At 36.8% G+C, this 21,416-nt stretch overlaps 1 protein-coding gene across 3 annotated transcripts in view; it reads right to left on the minus strand.

Annotated features, from left to right (window-relative positions):
• Window positions 1-20,987, minus strand: part of LOC121242960 (transcription initiation factor TFIID subunit 10) — a 42,698-nt gene extending 21,711 nt beyond the window's left edge. Inside the window, exons 1-6 of one of the 3 annotated variants that reach the window (XM_041141000.1) lie at window positions 20,867-20,987; window positions 19,418-19,735; window positions 19,212-19,276; window positions 9,614-9,676; window positions 8,958-9,015; window positions 8,805-8,855 (exon numbers count right to left, since the gene is read on the minus strand). In XM_041141000.1, the coding sequence (XP_040996934.1) occupies window positions 8,805-8,855; window positions 8,958-9,015; window positions 9,614-9,676; window positions 19,212-19,276; window positions 19,418-19,510 (330 nt within the window). In that variant the 5' untranslated portion in view covers window positions 19,511-19,735; window positions 20,867-20,987. Of the gene's footprint in view, window positions 1-8,804; window positions 8,856-8,957; window positions 9,016-9,613; window positions 9,677-19,211; window positions 19,277-19,417; window positions 19,736-20,697; window positions 20,845-20,866 lie in introns of those variants that run through there. The other 2 variants (XM_041141001.1, XM_041141002.1) reach the window with 2 other exon arrangements.
• Between the last annotated feature and the right edge of the window lie 429 nt (window positions 20,988-21,416).

The following is a 21,416-nucleotide window of genomic DNA, read 5'->3' on the forward strand; positions in this document are numbered from 1 at the left end:
CCACTTGATACAAGCTGTGAAAGACATGACTTAGAGTTATTGTTTGGGCCAATTGTTATTGAAGGCTTTCAATTTGTTTAAATCATTTAAAATACTTATTTTATTAGTTATAGGAATTAGTCTAGAATAATCGGGCTTGAGGATGCTTGGCCCACATATATTTTATTTTGTTTAACTAGGGTTTCAAGAAGTTATTGTAGCCGCGATACTATTCATCCAGGGGCATCTTGGGTGAAAGGAACCTTATTTTGGCCTAGGGTTAATTGGGATTTAGGTATTAAATACCTTGTAACTGTCCAACACAAGCTCTTTTAGACAATATTGAATTTTCATTGTGAGTTGAGTTTACTCCTATTGTTCTTGATTGAACTTTTGAACTTATCAAAGGTAAATCACAACCTTTGTGGCGTTCCTCCTTGTAATCTGGGTTCTTGAGACAGGTTCTTCAACAGGTCTAGATTTTAATATATTCGAAGTTCTTGAAACGAGTTCTCAATGGGTCTAGATTTTCCATCCATTGACTTGATTTTGGCTTTCTCGGGTAGGTTTTCAAATTATTTGTGGGTTCAAGAGATTCCATTCTCAAGGGTTCATATCATTTGGGATACCAATTCCTATAACTCTGAATACCATCTTCAGAATTTTTAAACGAGCACACCACCGGGTATTCCCCTAAAATCTCGTCAAGATTCTCCACCACCTTTTTATCCCACATTATCAAGACTCCACCCAAAGCCCCATTTGAAGCTAAATAGGACCAGCATACGTAATGACAATCCCAAATATTCCGGATAACGCTTTTCGTAATAAACTTCAATTCAGTCTTCAACACATAGATGATGTATATCTTCCATTGTCTCAACAAGTCTTACCAAAAGAAATTTGAAAACTCACCCAAGAAAGACAAAATCAAGTCAATGGATGGAGAATTTAGACCCGTTAAGAACTCATTTCAAGAACCTAGATTATATTAAAATCTAGACTCATTGAAGAACTTGTCTCAAGAACCCAGATTACAAGAAGGAACGCCACAAAGGTTGTGATTTACCTTTAATAAGTTCAAAAGTTCAATCAAGAATAAGAGGAATAAACTTAACTCACAATGGAAATTCAATATTGTCTAAAGGAGCTTGTGTTGGATGGCTACAAGGTATTTAAATACCTAAACTTCAATTAACCTTAGGACAAAACAATACCCCTTTTATCCAAAATGCCCTTAGATGAATAGTGTCGCGGCTACAGTAATACGGCTACAGTAACTTCTTGAAACCCTAGTTCAATAAGATAAAACATATGCGGGCCAAGCATCCTCAAGCCCAATTATCCTAGACTAATTCATATAACTAATAAAATAAATCTTTTAAATGATTTAAACAAATTGAAAGTCTTCAATAACAACAGGCTCAAATAATAACTCTAAAGTCATGTCTTCCACAGCTTGTATCAAGTGGATCAAAATTGGTTCTCCTTCTTTCAAACTCATTTTGAGTGTTGGGCTCTTGCTAGCTTCATCCCAAGTGGATTGCACCAATCCTTGCATTGTTTCATTGATCTTCTTGGCTCTTAATCTTGTAATTGGCCCATCTGGAACTTGCAAAAGATCTTTAAGACTAGGCCCACCTTGGTCCCCATCACCCAACTTCCCTACCATCCAAATTACCCGACCCCCACGACCCCCTTCCATACATTGGTGTTGGAAAATAGATAATTGATTCCCTCAATCTTTGATATATTAGGAAACCTATATATTTGTATCTTTTAATTCCCTAAGATTAGGGATTAACCATTAAGGAATCCCACTGATATAGAAATCTATTTTAGGAAGGAAAGTTTCCTATTTTATTTCCTTGTAATTAGTTCTGTAAATCAGCCATGTAATCGTACATATAGTCTGTGTAAAGGCTACAATCGATATAATACAATTGATTCATTTTTTCCCACATGGTATCAGAGCTTTAGGCTCTTTTCTGGGATTCTTGGCCTTCATTGCTATGAATCAATGTCTGAAATCAAAGTATCCAATACTATGGCACAATCTGAGGACGCCCTTTCACATCAGTCATCCGATGACCTGCAAAACATTCAAGCAACATATAGGCTGAACAGAAAGAACTACTTGAAGTGGTCCCAATTTATTCGAACCTATTTGAAAGGAAAGGGAAAGCTTAGCCATCTCCTAGGGACTGGACCAAAGGAAGGAGATCCACGGTATGATGCGTGGGATGAAGCAGATTCCATGATTATGTCATGGTTATGGAATTCAATGAACCCGAAGATTAGCGACAATTGTATGTTATCCACAGCTAAAGAAATCTGGGATGCGGTTTGACAGATGTACTCAAAGGCCCATGATGCAGCTCAAGTATACGAGATCAAGTTCAAGACCGGTGCAACTAGACAAGGCAGTAAAACTGTAACCGAATATGCCAACTTGCTGAAAAATCTGTGGCAGGAACTTGATCATTACCAGTGCATAGAGACTAAATGTGCATCAGATGCTACCATCTTAAAAAGTTTTATTGAAAAGGATCGAGTCTACGACTTCCTTGCAGGACTCAATGTAGAATTCGATCAAGTCAGGGTCCAAATTCTCGGCAAAGAAGAGGTACCATCTCTCAATGAGACTCTCTCTATGATTCGTGCTGAGGAAAGTCGCAGGGAAGTTATGCTGGAACCCCAAGTTCTAAAAGGTTCAGCCATGGTGACTAAAACAGAGTAGCAACCAATACAAGAGAACGTGAAGAGAGATCCATTGAGAAACTCGGGATGAGATAACAAAGATGCCCTCTGGTGCACTTATTGCAAGAAACCACGGCATACTAAACAAAATTGTTGGAAGCTGAACGGTAAACCACCAAGCAAAGAATGGGGTTACCAAGGAGGATCACAGAGGAATCTAAACCAGGCCTACTTCACCACGACGCAACCCACAAATCAGCAACATCAAGAAAATTCCCAAAATCTGGTTGAGCTCAATAAGGAAGAGATTAAGAAATTCAAGGGACTTTTGGGATCATTGGAGAAGCCTACTGGTGCATGTTCTCTTGTACTCTCAGGTGAGTTCTATATTTCTCAAGGATTAAATGTCATAGATGAACCTATTAGGAATCTATGGGTTATTAACTCAGGAGCCATGGATCATATGACTCACTCTTCACTACATTTTAACACTTATACCCCATGCCCAAGCAATCGAAAAATAGCTGTTGCTGATGGTTCTCTCACTACAGTAGCTGGTCTAGGGGATATCCGTGTTAATCCATCTCTTATCCTAAAAAATGTTCTTCATGTCCCCAAATTATCCACCAATCTAGTATCCATCCAAAAACTAACTCAAGATATTAACTGCAATGTGGTTTTCTATCCCTCTTACTGTGTATTTCAGGACTGGGATTCGGGGAAGAGGATTGGACTTGCTAGGGAGAAGGACGGGCTCTACTATCTTGAGGAATCAAGCATATCAAATATTGTCAAGAATAAATTATCTCTGTCATTGTTATCATCATCCAATAGAGACACCATTTGACTTCATCATTTTAGACTAGGGCACCCATCATTTGGAGTTTTAAAAACTATGTTTCCTTCATTGTTTAAAGGGTTGAATTCTGAACCTTTTTTCTGTGATGTATGTGAGTTTGCAAAACATAAACGTGTACCCTTTCCAATAAGTAATGAGAGAAGTGCAGTTCCAGTTGCTTTGATTCATAGTGATATATGGGGACCCTCCATAGTTCCAGATGTTTCAGGTTCACGATGGTTTGTCTCTTTTATCGATGATTGCACTATAATCTCTTGGATCTTTCTCCTCAAAACCAAATCCGATGTAAGCAGTGTGCTCCCAAATTTTCATAACATGGTTCAAAACCAGTTTAGTGTTAAAATCAAAAAATTTAGATCAGATAATGCACGGGATTATTTCAATTGTATCTTATCTCCTTACTTCCAAAAATAAGGTATTATCCATGAATCCTCCTGCATTAATACCCCACAGCAAAATGGCATTGATGAGAGGAAGAATGGTCATTTGCTAGCCACAACCCGAGCCTCCCTTTTCCATCAAAATGTTCTAAAAACTTCTTGGGGGGAGGCTGTACTCACAGCTACATATATCATCAACCGACTGCCATCAAGGGTGCTAGGGTTTAAAACACCAATTGAGACACTTTCTCAGTTTTATCCCAATCTAAGAATAACAAATCATCTCATTCCACGAATTTTTGGTTGCATGGCCTTTGTTCATATTCATAGCCATCAAAGAGGAAAACTAGATCCAAGAGCAGTTAAGTGTATTTTTGTGGGGTATTCATCAACCCAAAAGGGGGTACAAGTGTTATCATCCACCTACCAGGAGTTCTTTATTTCTATTGATGTCACCTTTGAGGAGCAACAATCATACTTTACCCAGCCTTCAGAGGGAGCCCCTGTCATTCATTGAAGATAAGGACAGAGATTTGTTTTTACTTGACTTACCATCGAATCCTTCAATTCCTCAAACCTCAAACTCAGCCCCTGAATCCACTTCAATTCCTCAATCCACTTCCACAGCCCATGAACCTATCCAATCCACTTCCACAGCCCATGAACCTGTCCAATCCATTTCCATACCTGTTGAACCACCTCAAACTGTGACAGAGAATGATGAATTTCGTGACTCTAGAAGATTTGTTCAGGTTTACTCAAGACGAAGAGATCCAAACCCTAATCCTGAGCAAATTCCAGCTTCAACTCCAAATCTTGAGAATGAGGTAAGTCCCGATATTTCTCCTCCATCAGCTCATGATCACGATCTTCCTATTGCTATTAGGAAAGGCACAAGAGAATGCACTAAACACCCATTGTACCCTTTATCAAAGTTTGTGTCATTTAGAAAATTCTAACAATCACATAAGAGTTTTCTAGTCAGCATAAATAACATTCTTATTCCTAATACTTTATCTGAGGCATTATCTAATGAGAATTGGAGAAATGCTATGAATGAAGAGATGCAGGCACTAAGAAAAAATCAGACATGGGAAATTGCGGATTTACCACCTGAGAAGAAAGTTGTGGGATGCAAGTGGGTGTTTACAGTGAAGTACAAGTCAGATGGTTCCTTGGAGAGATACAAGGCCAAACTAGTGGCAAAAGGATACACGCAGACCTATGGGGTTGACTATCAGGAAACATTTGCTCCAGTGGCTAAGATGAGTACGGTAAGAGTGCTGCTATCACTAGCTGCTAACTTTGACTGGTACTTGGAGAAATTCGATGTAAAAAAAGCCTTTCTTCATGCTAAGTTGGAGGAAGAAATATACATAGATGTTCCTTCGGGCTTCAAGGGAAATCTGAAAAGTAATAAAGTGTGCAGATCGAAGAAAGCACTTTATGGTCTTAAACAATCACCAAGGGCTTGGTTTGGAAGGTTTACCAAAGTAATGCTTGCCACTGGATACAGAAAGTCAAGGAGATCATACACTCTTTGTTAAGCACTCAGATGCAGGGGGAGTCACAGCTCTTTTGGTATATGTTGATGACATAATTGTGACAGGAAATGATGAGAAGGAGAAGGAAGCCTTGAGAAGTTGTCTTGTCAAAGAATTTGAGATAAAAGAACTTGGAAGACTAAAGTATTTTCTGGGAATTGAAGTAGCTCATTTCAAAGAAGGCATCTTTATTTCACAATAGAAATATGTAACTGATCTTCTGAAGGAGACAGGAAAGTTAGCATTTAGACCCGTCTCCACACCGATCGAGCCAAACCACAAACTTGGAGAGGCAAATGAAGATCAAGCTGTAGACAAGGAAATGTGCCAGAAACTGGTAGGAAAACTTATATATCTTGCTCACACACGGCCAGACATTGCATATGCCGTGAGTGTGGTTAGCCAATTTATGCACAGCCCGAGAGAATTTCACCTACAGGCAGTGTACCGTGTACTACATTACCTAAGGGCCAATCCTGGCAAGGAAATTCTATTTAGAAGAAATGTCAGATTGATTCTTGAAGCATGCACCGATGTTGATTATGTAGGCTCACCAGTTGATAGGAGGTCTACTATAGGTTATTGCACTTTCCTTGGAGGCAATCTTGTGACATGGAGGAGTAAGATGCAGAATGTGGTAGCTAGATCAAGTGTGGAGGCAGAATTTAGGGCAATGGCTCAAGGAGTGTGTGAATTACTATGGCTCAAGATAATTCTGGAAGACCTTAGAATCAGATGGGAAGGACCAATGAAATTATTTTATGACAACAAGTCAGCCATTAACATTGCTCACAATCCTGTTCAACATGATAGAACAAAGCACATTGAAGTGGATAAACACTTCATAAAAGAAAAGTAGGATAGTGGATTAATTTGTATCCCATATGTGTCAACTAATGGCCAACTTGCGGATGTACTCACAAAAGGGCTTAGCAGTGCAGCATTCCAAGGACTTATCTTCAAGCTGGGAATGAAGGATGTATATTCACCAACTTGAGGGGGAGTGTTGGAAAATAGATAATTGATTTCCTCAATCTTTGGTATATTAGTAAACATATATATTTGTATCTTTGACTTCCCTAGGATTAAGGGATAACCATGAAAGAATCCCACTGATATAGAAATCTGTTTTATGAAGGAAAGTTTCCTATTTTATTTTCTTGTAATTAGTTCTGCAAATCAGCCATGTAATCGTACATATAGTCTGTGTAAAGGCTACAATCGATATAATACAATTGATTCATTTCTTTCCACAATTGGCTATCCCAACAGGATACTCCTGGTACATGGATCCCTCCTCTGAAGAACTACTCACAAGCTCTTCCCCCCCCCCCCCCCCCCCCCCCCCCCCCCCCCCCCCCCCCCCCCCCCCAAAAAAAAAAAAAGTTTGTTTCCAACTAATCTACCTTCACTTTCTGCAGCCGTATCAAATCCCTTGGTCCGTCAAAGAAGAACGGCCTCCACTTATAGATATCACTAACTAAAAGAGTAAGATGGCAAGGAATCACCGTTGGTATGGAAACCAACTAGAATTTGGCTTCGGTCCATCATTTTTTCCAGACCGGACTGGACCACACCCATAAGGACCGGTAGCTATCGGTCCGGCCTAATTTTTTTTTCTTTTTGAAATCAATTAATAAAAAAATTTATTTAAAATACTAAATTAAACTAAGTGACTTATTGATGTGAATTATGTAACAAAGTCAATAAAAAAATATTTTATATGGTCAATGATAATAAATTAAATGAAAATTACATTATTAATTTATATAATTACTATATAATTAACTAATTGATATTATATATTAGTTAATTGATAGAATATTAACAAGTGTTAATAACATATTTAAAATTTTATATTGTTAATAGCGATAGGTTAGATGAAGATATATATAAAATATTGTTAATTTATAGAATATTAACAAGTATTAATAACATATTTAAAACTTTATATTGTTAATTGTAAAATTATTATATAAATAATATATATATAAAATATTTTTTATTTGTATTTTTCATTTGGTCCGGTCTGGTCCGGAAAAACCCTGGACCGTGGACTAGACCGAAACTTTTCGGTACTCTAAAACGTGGACCGAGACCGACCGGTCTCAATCTCGGTCCGGTCCGGTCCAGATCGATCGTTTATCACACCTACTGAGTCACCGACAATACTTCCATCTAAGTGGTGGCAGAGTAATCGTCGGCAACCGACAAGCATATCTGTGACATCCCGGCGATCGTCGAAGGGACATTGATGGGGCACCACCTATTACCAACGAATGAGTTTGTGACACCTCAGGAGGAGGAGCAACCATCGGTGCGCGGTGGGGAGACCTAGAGCCTGAACCCATTTTTGGATTCTTGGCCCGCCAAACATGCAATCTAGATCTACACCATTTGTAAAGTATAGAGACCAATCATCTTACATGTTTACAAATTCTTTGAGTTTGTAATCTATTAGAGATTAATTGCTCCGAATTGGGCTTATATAATATATATATATGTACGGTTCAACTTGAGGGAAAGAGACGAGTTTTGTTAAGAGTTAAATTAATAAGGGAATTTGTTACAAGGGTAATCTGACTATATTGAAACCTATAACTATAACAATAAGAGTTTGAGATTGGCAATGTAAGTGTATTCTCTCTTTTTTGCTAGTATGCAAATCTCTCAACACATTTTCAGTATTTTTAGGAGTCATTTGACAGTTATGAGTCACCTAAGTAGAGGTAATAAAGTCCTTTCAATGATTAGGCCAGTTATGTGTTCTAGCTACTACATATACATCTTAAGATGGGAAAATTATTAGGTACTCCCTAAGCATGGATGATGTGGTACTCTCGTCCTATCACAATATGCCATGTAATTAAAATTCTTATGTAAAAGCTAACTTTTAATTGACATGGCATGTTGCAGGATGGGAGCATGACGTGTCGGAACTCTAGGAGTACCTAATAATTACTCTTTAAGAAGCAAGCTGTAATTTTTATCAGGGAAGAGAGAGAGAGAGAGACATTCTAGGATTGAAAACAAACCGTAGAATTTCTGAATCCCTCACTTTAATCTTTACATATGTGTTCCTTTATTTCTCAATAAGATATTGAATTATTTTCAATAATCAACAGCAATTCTTTACAAAAAGAGATCTGTTTGGTTTACTGAATCAAAGGTGTAATTATTAGGTTCAAATCTTACCAACCGAAAAAAAGATTAATGGTGGATATACATCTAAATTTCAAAACACATATACATCTAAATTTCATACCAAAAGAATATAACTACACTACGACTACTAAAATTGGCTATAAATGCAGAGATTATATAAAGCACTTCATGGCTTACCTCACGCAGTGCTCTTGAGAGGTCCTCCATCGTCAATATTAGGCGCTTATCCTGCTCCCAAGAAGGGAAAGAGAAACAAAAGAAAACACATTATAATGGCCAGTAATGATCATGATATAGAGCCAATGTATAAATAGAGATCAGCTGCATCACCTTTTGCTGCTTATCCCTTTTGTCCTTAACTACTGCAGCCTGTCTTGCCTTGCACTGCCTGCATTATTATATAATTTATTAAACAGCTGCTCTAAAGGAAAGGGCGATCCATTTCACTAAGAAAAAGTTCACCAAGTACCATTTCTTTTAGATATAAAGGTGTTCTGACTCTATTGAATCAAATCATAATCTAGGCCATTGACCAGTAAGTCCACTTGGAACTGAGAAACTCCAGAAAGAAAGCCCAAACCAAGGAAAACTCATTGCCAACCAGAACAGAAATGATAATTACAGACAAGAAAAGCAACTACCTAGGAGCTTCAACTTGAGTTGATAGTCTATAGGACAAACCGACTTGTACAGTCAGAAGCATCTCAATAGTAACCCCACACTCCCCTTACACTTCAGCAATTACTGGTTTTTTAGTTCACATAAAAGCGTAAAATATTGATGTCAAGTATAAAACATCACTAGCTTCTGCTCCAACCCTTATGCCTCTCCTTCAAAACCTTGTAGTTGCATTCCAGATTACATCTCCACATCATGGAAAAGCATTGTCTTATATAAAATTTGTGGGTGCATTTCCATACGTATGTCTCTACATATGTGCGTAAGTAATGAAATGGCATAAGAGTTCAAAGTGTTCAATAACGTACTGAAGAGCATCAGTTGCAACCTCAGCTACAAACTTCTGCGTAGCAACAGCTACCAGCCTAATTCTGCAAAAATAAAGCCAAAAAAAGGCAAGACAAACACCGAAAAAAAAAATTAACAACAAAGGCATAGGAGATTAAAAAGGAAAAAAAAAAGACTTCAGACTACTTAGAGAGACATGTTGAACTTTTGTAAACACCATTTCGTTTAGATCACCATAATTCTAACTAGTCTAGAAACTATATTTTTTTTTCCAAAAAACAAAAAAAAAAAAAAGTAACTAGAAACATCTTTTTCACAAAGAGCCCCCATGGATAAGAGCAGCAATATAATCAAGATATAATATTCCTTCTCCACCAGATATTTGAACCACTAACTTCAATCAAAACCTCTTGGCTAAATAATAAATGGTAGCTAACAGCAACACTGCTGGAAATATGGCAAGGACGAAAAAGAGCACAGGCAGAAAGAGTTCATCCAGCTGAGTGACTCAACTGGCATACCTTCAAAAATTTCCCCAACTTCACTATATACACTAAGTTGGCATAAGAGGATATAGCTTTCCTGTTAACTGGGCTTCTTTCAGAGTTTATTTGCACACTTGATCCAAGAGGACCAAAACATATTGATAAGCCAACCACATAACCGAGTATTGACTACACCATCATCCAGAACTCAGGCCTACATTATCTTCTAATGAGATGTCAAGAACTGATAGCCCAGTAAGCAAAAGACGTATATGTCCTTCGGAAAATGAATTACGGTTAGATATGCACTCATTCCTTGAGGTTAATTATTGGGCACCTATGATTAGAACATAGGATTATGGAGGATTAGTGATGGGCACCAAAATGGACCTAGTCTTAAAGATCTTTTGCAAATTCCAGATGGGCCAATTACAAGATCAAGAGCCAAGAAAATCAATGAGGTAATACAAGGATTGATGCAATCCACTTGAGACGAGTTTAATAAGAGCCCAATATTCAAGATGGGCTTGAAGGATGAAGATCCAGTTTTGATTCATTTGATAAGCTATGGAAGAGAGCAACAACATGACTTAAAGGCTTTGAGCACTTGAACGCTTTCAAATTGTTTAATTCATTTAAAGGACTTATTTTATTAGTTTAGAATAATTGAGTTTATTATGGAAAGGACTTATGCAAGGACATGTTGGAAAAGCCATTATTTTATTGAACTAAGGTTTCAAGAAGTTATTGTAGCGAGTACTATAGCCGCACTGTAGACGAGGCACTATTCACTCAAGGGGCATTTTTGGAAGATGGGAATTTATTTTGACTAGGGTTTAATTAGGTTTTGCTTTAAATACTCTTTGTAGCCTCATATTAAGAAATTCATGAAATTTGATGAATTTGTTCATTGTAAGTTAAGTTTACTCCTCTTGTTCTTAATTGAACTTTTGAACTTATCAAAGGTAAATTATCAAAGGTAAATCACAACCTTTGTGGCGTTCCTCCTTGTAATCTAGGTTCTTGAGATAGGTTCTTCAACGGGTTTAGATTTTAATACAATCTAAGTTCTTGAAACGAGTTCTCAACGGGTCTAGGTTCTCCATCCATTGACTTGATTTTGGATTTCTTGGGTGAGTTTTCAAATCAATTGTAGGTTCATATCAATTAGTTTTATGAAGATTTAGAAACCCACAAGCCCACTAGGCCCATGTAAGGATGAGCAAGCCCAAGTATCATCCTTGCCAAGCCCATAGATAGCCCATGAACGTGAGCCCACATAGGTTATACCCAAAACCTACTTGCACTACAATTCTAGTTGCAAGCACAACTCCTAAGGCAACCACAACTACCACACCCCTTGGACTCAACACCCTCCAAACTCTATTTATAGGCCCCATATGAGAGCCCACCTACCATGACATGAGCACTAGCATGGCCCCAAGGCCACAAAATTCTCTTAAATTTAGTGGTAAAACCAAAAACCCTAAGCCCCATAACTCTTGCTACAACATTGACCCCCTAAGCAACAAGATCAAGATCCAAACCACTTAGTCAAGCTGTGTACTCCAACCCAACCTTTGGATCAAGCTCTTTGTTTAGGTAACTCTTTTATTTTTTTTTTTTTTGATAAGTAAAACAAAGTTTAGGTAACTCTTTTATGATAGGTATGTTAGGCTAATGCCATGAGATCATATGAAATTAGTGAAATTCGGATTGCATAAAGGGCTACGAAATACACATGCTAGAATGAGGTTTATGGCATTAGAATGCATGTTTATACACAGGATTGGACAAGCATACATATAGGAAGATTATTTCAATGAAATCATGCATATTTGAGGACTTAGACCCACGAATTTGATGGTCTAAACATTGGGACAGATTCTACAAAGATAGAGATCATGAGCAATTTTGATGACATGTAGTCTATGCTTGAACATGGATGGATGCATTGAGGATAGGGTCATGTGAACTCCAATGACTAAGAATTAACAGCATGCATAGTCACATGTTTGCTTAGGCAAGATTAGGTTTGAAGATCTTAGAGTGCATAGGTAAGAATTGCGATGGATGATAATAGACTAAAACGATTAAAGTGATCTAGCAAAAGTTAAGGACTAATTGAATGTTTAGGAACTCAATAGGCATTCGGGTAGTCCAACTATGTAACATACGGGTTATAAATTAGGAATTAGAATTTTTATTTTATAATAAGGATTATTATTATTATCATCATTTTATTTTTCTTTTGGGTGAGACTAATTGACTGACCTGCCGCCCTTCATGTCGTGCCAGCCTTTTAAACCACCATAGTGATTTCTTAGCCTAAAAGTTTTCTAAGTGGTAATCAACTTACACGCCGGAATCTTCACCTATAAATTCTCTCTTTCCTCCACAAAATTTCCTCCCACACGTCAACAAGCCCTCACAGGCAGTACCTCCCACAAGTGAAAATCGAATTTTCTTCTACACAATAAAGCCCATAGCCCCTCACATCAAACCAAGCACTTACCTCGCCGGAAACCACCACAGAACACGCCGACGGTAAGTCCTCTTCTCTCTCCTCCATCATTTTTCCCTCTCTCTGCCGTGGGTAACAAATTCCTCAGTGTATTCCATGGCTGCCACAGCCAACCACCACAGGGAGCTAGGAGTGCTTGGTCTTATTCACAGAAACTATCGGTCAACCACTTTCCTTCAGTCCTCCATTGTTCCACTAAGCTCCCACTGAGATCTCCCTCAGTATCGCACGGTGCTCTCTCTCTCAAAGCCTTTGTCTTCCCTTTTATTGTTTTGTTTTCAGCCTTCCCAAAAGGTGCATGCATGCTTTTGGTTAGGGCTGAAAACCGACATATTCGGTGCAGTTTTGGTCCAAAACCGACGCCATACCAACTGTGGCTGGAGAGCTTCAGAACTGGCCAATTAGGGGGGAGAAAATCGGCCTCTTCGGTGTCAGCATGAGTCGGTGTGGTTTGTCGGTCTACCGTCGGCGTCACTATGAAGGAGGCAAGCAACAGGCTATGAAGTTGCAGTTGCAGAGGGAAGAAGCAGAAGAAGAAGGGGGGGGGGGGGGGGTTAATTAAAATTAGGTGAAACTACGTCATTTGGCTTAAGGCGCTGTTTCACCTAATTCTTCTTATAAAACTTATAACTAAAATATATAAATAATCGGCTGGTTTGACGGTTTAGGTTTTTTTAGACTGAAACTGAATCAGCCGTCATCAGTTTACTTAATTTTATACCACTAGCCGACCGGTTCTCTGTCAATTTCGACCGGTTATGGACTCCGACAACCGGTCCACGTCGGTGATGGTCGGTCCCGTCGGTTTCTGTACAGCCCTACTTTTGGTTATTACAAAAACACCCTTCAACCCAATGCCTTTAGATTTCCGTAAAAGCAAGTTGAAGAACCCTTTTGAGTAATTACGTTTGTATTGTATGTTTTAACCTTGAGTCATTTACATGGGTTGTGCTTGGGTATTAAATGGGACTAGTGTTTTTAAATTAGGTTGGGCCTAGTTGTATTTTACAGTAAGCCCCTATGTTATACTTTACATGGGCTTGGTTTAATTGAAAAAATATTTAGCCCATAGACCTATTTTTACAGAAATATTTTTTTTTTATTGGCACCAGGTATCCAAGAACAACGTCCTGACTAATCCCGGGGATGCACAGGCTCTCGGCAATGAGTTTTCCGCAAGTGCACCTTGGGTAATTCAAGAGGAAAATCCCCTAGTTCGATGGCCCCTAGAGATTGTTTGCACCCAAGGGGATTTGAACCTTAGACCTGAGGGGAGCATACCCTCAAGCCCAAGGCCTTTACAGAAAATACTCAAGGGATTTAAAGTATATTACTAAGCATTAAATGTACTTATAAAAAAATATATTACTAAGTATTAAATTTATGATTAGCCTATAGTTGTGTGGAGTCTATTTTATGAAGTTAATATTTCCATTGTTTATTTTGTCAGACTTTGATAAAATTATTATGTTAATACTTTAAATAGAAAATCAAGGAACATGCTATGAGTTTTAAATAATATTAATATCTATTAATCTTAGTATAACTGAATATTTATTAGATTAATTCCATGGTATGATTCTAATTAATTAGAATGCTACGGCACGCTTTCTTAGAAATTTAGTAACGTTTAGTGCTTCGTATAGTTAACAAACTACGAAGTGAAATATTGGAAGTAACGCTAAGAGGTACGTAGCATGATCATAATCTTTATGTGTGCAGTAATTATTCTGTTATGCACAAAAAATGATGTCTACCTATGCTATGTACAGCCAATTCCAGGTTAGCCCTTTTTATGAACCCTCGATGAATTACAACGCTATGCTTGTGAATGAAATTATGTATGTCATGCTGATTGACTGTTTGATTGAATGGATGTTATGTCATGCTACGTAATGCTTTTGTTATGTTATGCCATGTCATGCAATGCTCATGCTAAGCCATGTCACATAATACTCATGCAAGTTATGTTATGTAATACTCACGTCTATATGCCATGTTAAGTGCTATGCCATGCGTCTGAAAGTTCACAAAGTCAACATGTCACATATATCATGATAAGATAAGTAAGAAATCATGTGAACAATAAGCAAGATTTAAGAATAGCCTTATGTTATGGGTAGATGTGCAAGCCACGGACCAAAGCATGGTCCACCATAAGTATGCTATGATGTATTTGATGAAACGGACCCAAGCCTCACCATATACTATGCTATGATGTATGCAGTAACACGGACCTAAGAGTGCTTCACCATACGCTATGTTATAACTATGCGGTGCCACAGACCTAACTGTGGTTCACCATATGTATTCTATGATGTATGAGGTGCTATAGACCTAAACGTGACTCGCCATATGTTATGCTACGATTTATGCAGTCAATGACAATTGGACCGATGCACATATGTTATGTTGGCCACTAAGTAAGTGAAAGACAAAATGAATAAGCTATGTACGAATGATAGAAAATGCATGGCATCAGTTATTCATGCATCATGTTACATGTATCATCATGATTATGTTAATTCCACCTATGTTACTAATGAATGATCTATATTTATGTGTATGTATGTCTATGCATGTAAGTTTTTCTAAATCAAGTCTGATGTCAAGTTAAATTAAATTTATAGTATGCTGTGCTCTTACTGAGTTTTTGACTCATTTGCTTCCTTTTATGTTTTAATGTCTCAGATGATGATTGCGTAAATACAGAGCTAGAGTGCCTGGAGTAGAATTAATTTCCAGAGACTTAGACCTTGAACAAGTGTTACTTCCATATGGCTTAGTTTATGATTTAGACATTTGAATCAGTGTTATTATCACATAGAACTAGTTACGTCATGTTGTTATGTTTTCAGCTTTTATATAATGAAAGACTGTCATGCTAGATAACTTTTTATGATTTAATAAATGAGGCATTTTTATGATGTCATATATCTTTACCAGGCATTAAGCTATGAATGTACATGACATTCCTGACTTACGGGAAGGGGTGGTATAAACTAAGAGACGTTTTAGTCTTTAAAGTGATGGTATGTGAGATTATAAATTGACGTGATTACATATTTATTGGATAGGTGATTATCGATGCGCTATGTCCAGAGTTGCGAGGTAAGTAATATGATCATGCCCTTCATTGTCACACATATTTTCCAAATTATGTAAGGAATATGATCATGCCCTTCATTGTCATGCATATTTTCTAAAATATGTAAGTAGCATGATCATACCCTCACTCGTATGGTAAACAATTTTTTAACATATTATATGTATGGCCTTTTATTGAAAGCCTCTTTTTACGTACTAAGTTATGATATGATGAAAGTGAGTTTCAATTTCATGTTATTATTATATGTTTTACATGCATCATGATATGTTTTCATTTATGATTACGATAAGCTATGTCATTATGTGTTCTACATGCATCATGGTAAGAAAAATAAAAGACAAGTTATGAAAGAAACCTTAAGAATGGCAATAAGAGATGCATGGTACCATAGCAGTTATGGGTGGATGTGCAACCCACAGACCTAAGTGTGGTCCACCATAGTACGTTATGATCAGTTAAGTAGTTTCCCTTATGGCCATCGGTGGTGGAACCGGTGCACAACCCTACACAAGGTGTGCTGGCCATTAAAGAAATGGAAAGACAAGTTCAATGGGTTATGCATAGTACATGTTACATGTTTATGTTGCACATTTAAAAAAAAAAAAAAAAACCCTACGTGTATAGTATTTTTACTGCACTATGTACTTATTAAGTATTCAACTAATTTTTTGTATGTTTTAAATCCATCCCAAGTTATGGTCATTGTGAGAAAGATGTTGCAGGATGGGACTTGACTAAGGGAGACAAACCAAAGACCTAGGCAGTTTATGAAAGATTTAGTTTTATGTTTCCAGCCATTAAATTTATTTTGTTAAGCACATGAGACTTGAATGATTTTCAATAAATGCTTCCGCATACTCTCTTTTAAATTTTAATGAAATGTGTTTTATGTTAAATTATAGAATCTTTTATACCTAGTGCTTCATTACGAAGAAAATTTTTAAAAGCGAGGTTAGTAGCATTTCAAGTTCCCTAGATTTCTAAAAATGGTGTGATTCTTAACCCTAGGGAAACAGGGTGTTACAAACCTAGAGCTTTGTCACCTGCCATACTTTTTACCACTTTCCGGATCTCCATCTCTTCGAATGACCATTTTGTAATTGAGAGCACCATTTTGTAAGGCCTTGTTTGGGAACACAAGCATTCTCAACTATTCTCAGATATTCTCAAATATTTCCTTCCCAAACATCATCACTCAAAAGACAAAACAATTTTCAATTTCAACTTTTCAACTTTTCAACTTTTCAACTTTTTCATCTAATCATTACAAATTTTCCAAACTTCCAAACAAAACACAAAAAACAATACAATTTTTTCAAATTTCAAAACAAAAATAATATTAAAAAAATATTTTCAAACAATTTTTTAAATTTATAATATTTTTATTTAACTTTTTCTGTCTCATTTCCCAAAACCCAATATAATATATTAACTCAAACCATTTCACTACTATTTACAAATCATCTCACTACTATTCATAGATATTCTGACATATTCTAAGTATCTAAACAAGCCCTAAGTACATCTAAGTTTGGTCTCCTATGTTAGCCACCCGATGAAAAATTATGGTGCATTTATCCCCCCTATCAACCATAAGGCTCTCGATTTTTGTCTCCATGATATTGCCTCCAATAGAAAAACTCTTTCAAGTTCCGCAGACACTTCGGATTTTACGAGCTCCATACACTTCAAATAATTCCCTCACCACCTTCACACCTTTCAATCCCTTGAGTTCTTCAAATAGAGAACTCTTTTGGCCTTCCACATTGACAAACACCAATTCATTCAATGCCTTCTTTCTTCAAAGGCTGGGTTTACATGAAATTAGTAAAAATACCACCACTGACAGGTTCTCTAAATGAATCCCTCCAACTTCAACCACATATTTTCTACATGAAGTACCTTGGGCGTCCATGAATGCCTCCACAATCAAGGAGGATGGGAAAATGGTCGGAACACAGCTTGGGAGTCTCTTTGAATAAGAATCGGATATTATGTTTCCCATTCTGATGATACGAAAAATCTATCAATCCTTGACCAAGAGGAGTTCTCGGTTGCTCAACCAAATGAAGGAGCCACTTGCAAGAGGAAGATCTAGTAAATCTTGTTCAGAGATGAACTGAGTCATGGACTCACATGAAAGTCCCACCAATACATTAGGCCTCGTTTGTTTTCACAACTATTCTCATCTCATCTAATCTCATCTAATTATTACAATTTTCTTAAATTTTCACACAAAATAAAATAAACAATTCAACTTTTTCAAATCTAAAAACAAAAATAATATTAAAAATATATATTTTGAAAATATTTTATTCAACTTTCAACTTTAATCTTAACTCATCTCATCTGCAAAAACAAACGAAGCCTATGGCAAGTCCCCTATGCTATTTATTCCTATCAACTCATCCCATAATAATTTTCATGCACAATCTAGATTAGGACCATAAACACCTACAAAGGCCCATTGAAACAACAAAATCGAAATGCATCGGCATAACCAAGACTAATCCATCTACAACATTCTTGAACGAAAAAGCCACCATAAAATCCCCCACACAATCTTTTATCTTTTCCACCACCCTTTCATCCCACCTTACTAAGATGCCTCCTGAAGTTCCATTGGATGGCAAATAAAGCCAACCCACTTGACTACAACCCCCCCCCCCCCCCACAAACTTCTAATTATATTTAATGAAATGAGTTCCAATTTCGTTTCTTGTAAACATACAACGTCCACTTTCCATTTTCAAAGCTAATTTTCTGATTTTGAGGTGCTTTTCCATCTCATTCAGCCCCCTTACATTCCACGAAATGATTTTAGGCTTTATAAAACTACATCCATTACCCTTCCCTTTGATATCCAGTTGAGCCTTTTTAGTTTCTCTAGCTCTTTTCTTTGTTGAAGTGAGCTCCTATTCGGAATTTGAATGTGATTGACCAGCCTCTTCACTATCTGTGGGACGACTTCCACACAAGTTTCTTCTTCACTATCTGTGGGACGACTTCCTCCCAAGTTTCTTCTTCACTATCTGTGAAGCGAGGGAAATTATGTAGCTCTCGAGAATATTTTTTGTATGAAAAATCCAGAAAGGGTAGAGCCTTTTCCTCAAATTTTAACCTCCCTCTCTCTCTCACACACACACAGAGGAAGTCCCAAGTTTCTTCTTCACTATCTGTGAAGCGAGGGAAATTATGTAGCTCTCGAGAATATTTTTTGTATGAAAAATCCAGAAAGGGTAGAGCCTTTTCCTCAAATTTTAAGCTCTCTCTCTCTCTCTCTCTCTCTCTCTCACACACACACACACTCTCTCTTCAAATTTGAGTTAACTACTAAATTCAAAAAGAGAATTACACAACACCATAATAATTACAAAATCTCCAAAAAGCAGAATGCAGAAACATCAAATATAATTAACATTTTGCATTCTGCTGCATTCTTCTTTGTTCAATGCACTGACTCAATTTGAAAATTCAAAAAATGAACAAAAAGCACTTACAGTCGAACATCGGGACATTGAAACCCGCTCTTGGCTAGGTAATGCTCGACCAACTCATCTGGTATCTGAAAGCAAAATAGAAAACACAAACAAGCAAAAAAGACAAAAGAAAATAAATTATGTAAGGTGCATTCAAAAATGGTTTTAGATCGAAATTTTCTGGGAAAAAAAATGAAGAGATTTTTGTAGGAAGAGGAAAGACTTACGGTGGGAGTGTAGTCCATTAAGGATGCGAGAAAATCAGAGAGCGCAGCGTCATCTTCATGCGTACCATCACCCGGTTGCTGATTATGATTCATCCTCTCTCTCTCTCTCTCTCTCTCTCTCTCAATGTGTTCTAGAGAGGAGGGGTGGCAGAGAAGGGTAAAAAACTGGTCCTGGTACTGTCTCTAAGCGTATTCTAGAGAAAAGAGGGGGAGAAAGCACCGGCAAGGGTGATGAATTGGAGTTTGGGTGTTTAGGAGAGATGGATAATAGTTGTGTATTAGGAAAATTCTCTTTCCGTTTCCTTCCTACGCTTTCACCTACAAAACAAAGCCAACCAAACAGAATTTTAACGATAGGCTCTACAAATAGAAAATATAGTGCATGATGGATTTGGTTTTACAACTGTTGTTCGCTGAAGCAAATACAGCACACGTCACAACATCAAATACTTCGTGCGTTTCCTTTTTGTTCATTTTTTGAATTTTCAAATTGAGTCAGTACCATACCGACAGATTTGAAAGAAAAGGGAGTTAATTCAACGATTCGAGATCACGGCCGCCTCTTCCATTAAGGCTATTTAGGCAATTGCCTAAGGCGAAGAAGGCTCCTAAAAAATATATATATATAAAGTAAAATTTTTTAAAAAAAATATATATCCAATAAAAAAATTTTAATTAACTTAATGAAAATGAGAATATAAATAAAATCAAATAGATATTGTATCATTATTAATTTTTAAAAATATCACATATAATAATTATTTTATATATTCTTCTTCTAAGAATACACTTCTATTTTTTAGTATTAGTTTAATATATAATTAATGTAAAAATTATAAATAGTAAATTTTAATTTTTCAGTATTTATAAAAAGTTTTTATATAATCCTTTAAAAAGGCAAGAGTCCACTTTTTTAAAGATATGTAAGTTATTTATAGAACTTTATTCATAATAAAGATTATATAATTGTGTCTAAGAATCTAAAGTATTTGTAAAATTAGATTTGATAAAATTCTCTCTAAATCAAAATTTTCTTAATAAAGATTAGTCTTTTATTAATTGAAAATATAGTATAAAATCTTAATCAATACTTTTACTTTACAAAATGATAAGAATTATTTTTAAATAAAAATATAATATAAAAATAAAAATAAATTTATTTAATTTTACCTTTAAAAGAAAACCTCACTCAAAATTTTACATTTGGCCCCGGAACATATTGAGCCGGCCCTGTTCGAGATTCGAGAGAGACAGAGAGAGAGAGAGAGAGAGAACCATACTGGCGGCGATGACGGCGAAGGAGTTAGGAACTTAGGGTTTACCCTCAGTTGGATTAAAAAATGATATTTCATAACAAGCCCTCAGTTGCATTAACAATAGATGAAAGAAACCATGGCAAACTGAAACTGAAATCACCAAGTCAAACCGAGAGGAAAACGTAAATCATACCTACGAATCTAGGGATCTGAAGTTCTGCGATGGCACACACAGAGAAAGTAAGAGAGTGGCGGACCTCCGTGGGCAACGGCGTGAAGCGGAGAAGAAATGGTGCAGCGTAGTGTGTGAGGGCGACGACGCGAGGTAGAGAGCTTTTCAGTGTTCAACCCTATAAAGCCTTGAACTGAACAAATGAGGACTTTTACATTATGAGGTCACGATGCGGGTATCTGGTATTGTTATGAAGCTAGGTACGGGCAGAGAGTAGAAGAAGGAAGAAGATCAGAAGAAAGGAGAGTCTGTGAAAGAGAGAAGGGAATGGGTCGCATAAGAAACAGGAAGGGAGCTACGGTGTCGTTTTAGTAAAAGGAAAACCTCTCCTCTTGTCAGTCTGCTCATAGAGCGGTGCTACTCTGTCACCTTAGTAATACCATTTATTGTTACCACTAGTTATTTTTGCAATTATTTTTTTATTTTTTTCATATTTTTTAAATATTTTTAAATATTTTTAAAAAATAAAAAAATACATTGATACATTTAAAATCACTTCATTTATTATTAA

This window comes from Juglans microcarpa x Juglans regia, chromosome 8D (assembly GCF_004785595.1).
Source record: "Juglans microcarpa x Juglans regia isolate MS1-56 chromosome 8D, Jm3101_v1.0, whole genome shotgun sequence".
Lineage (NCBI taxonomy): Eukaryota > Viridiplantae > Streptophyta > Magnoliopsida > Fagales > Juglandaceae > Juglans > Juglans microcarpa x Juglans regia.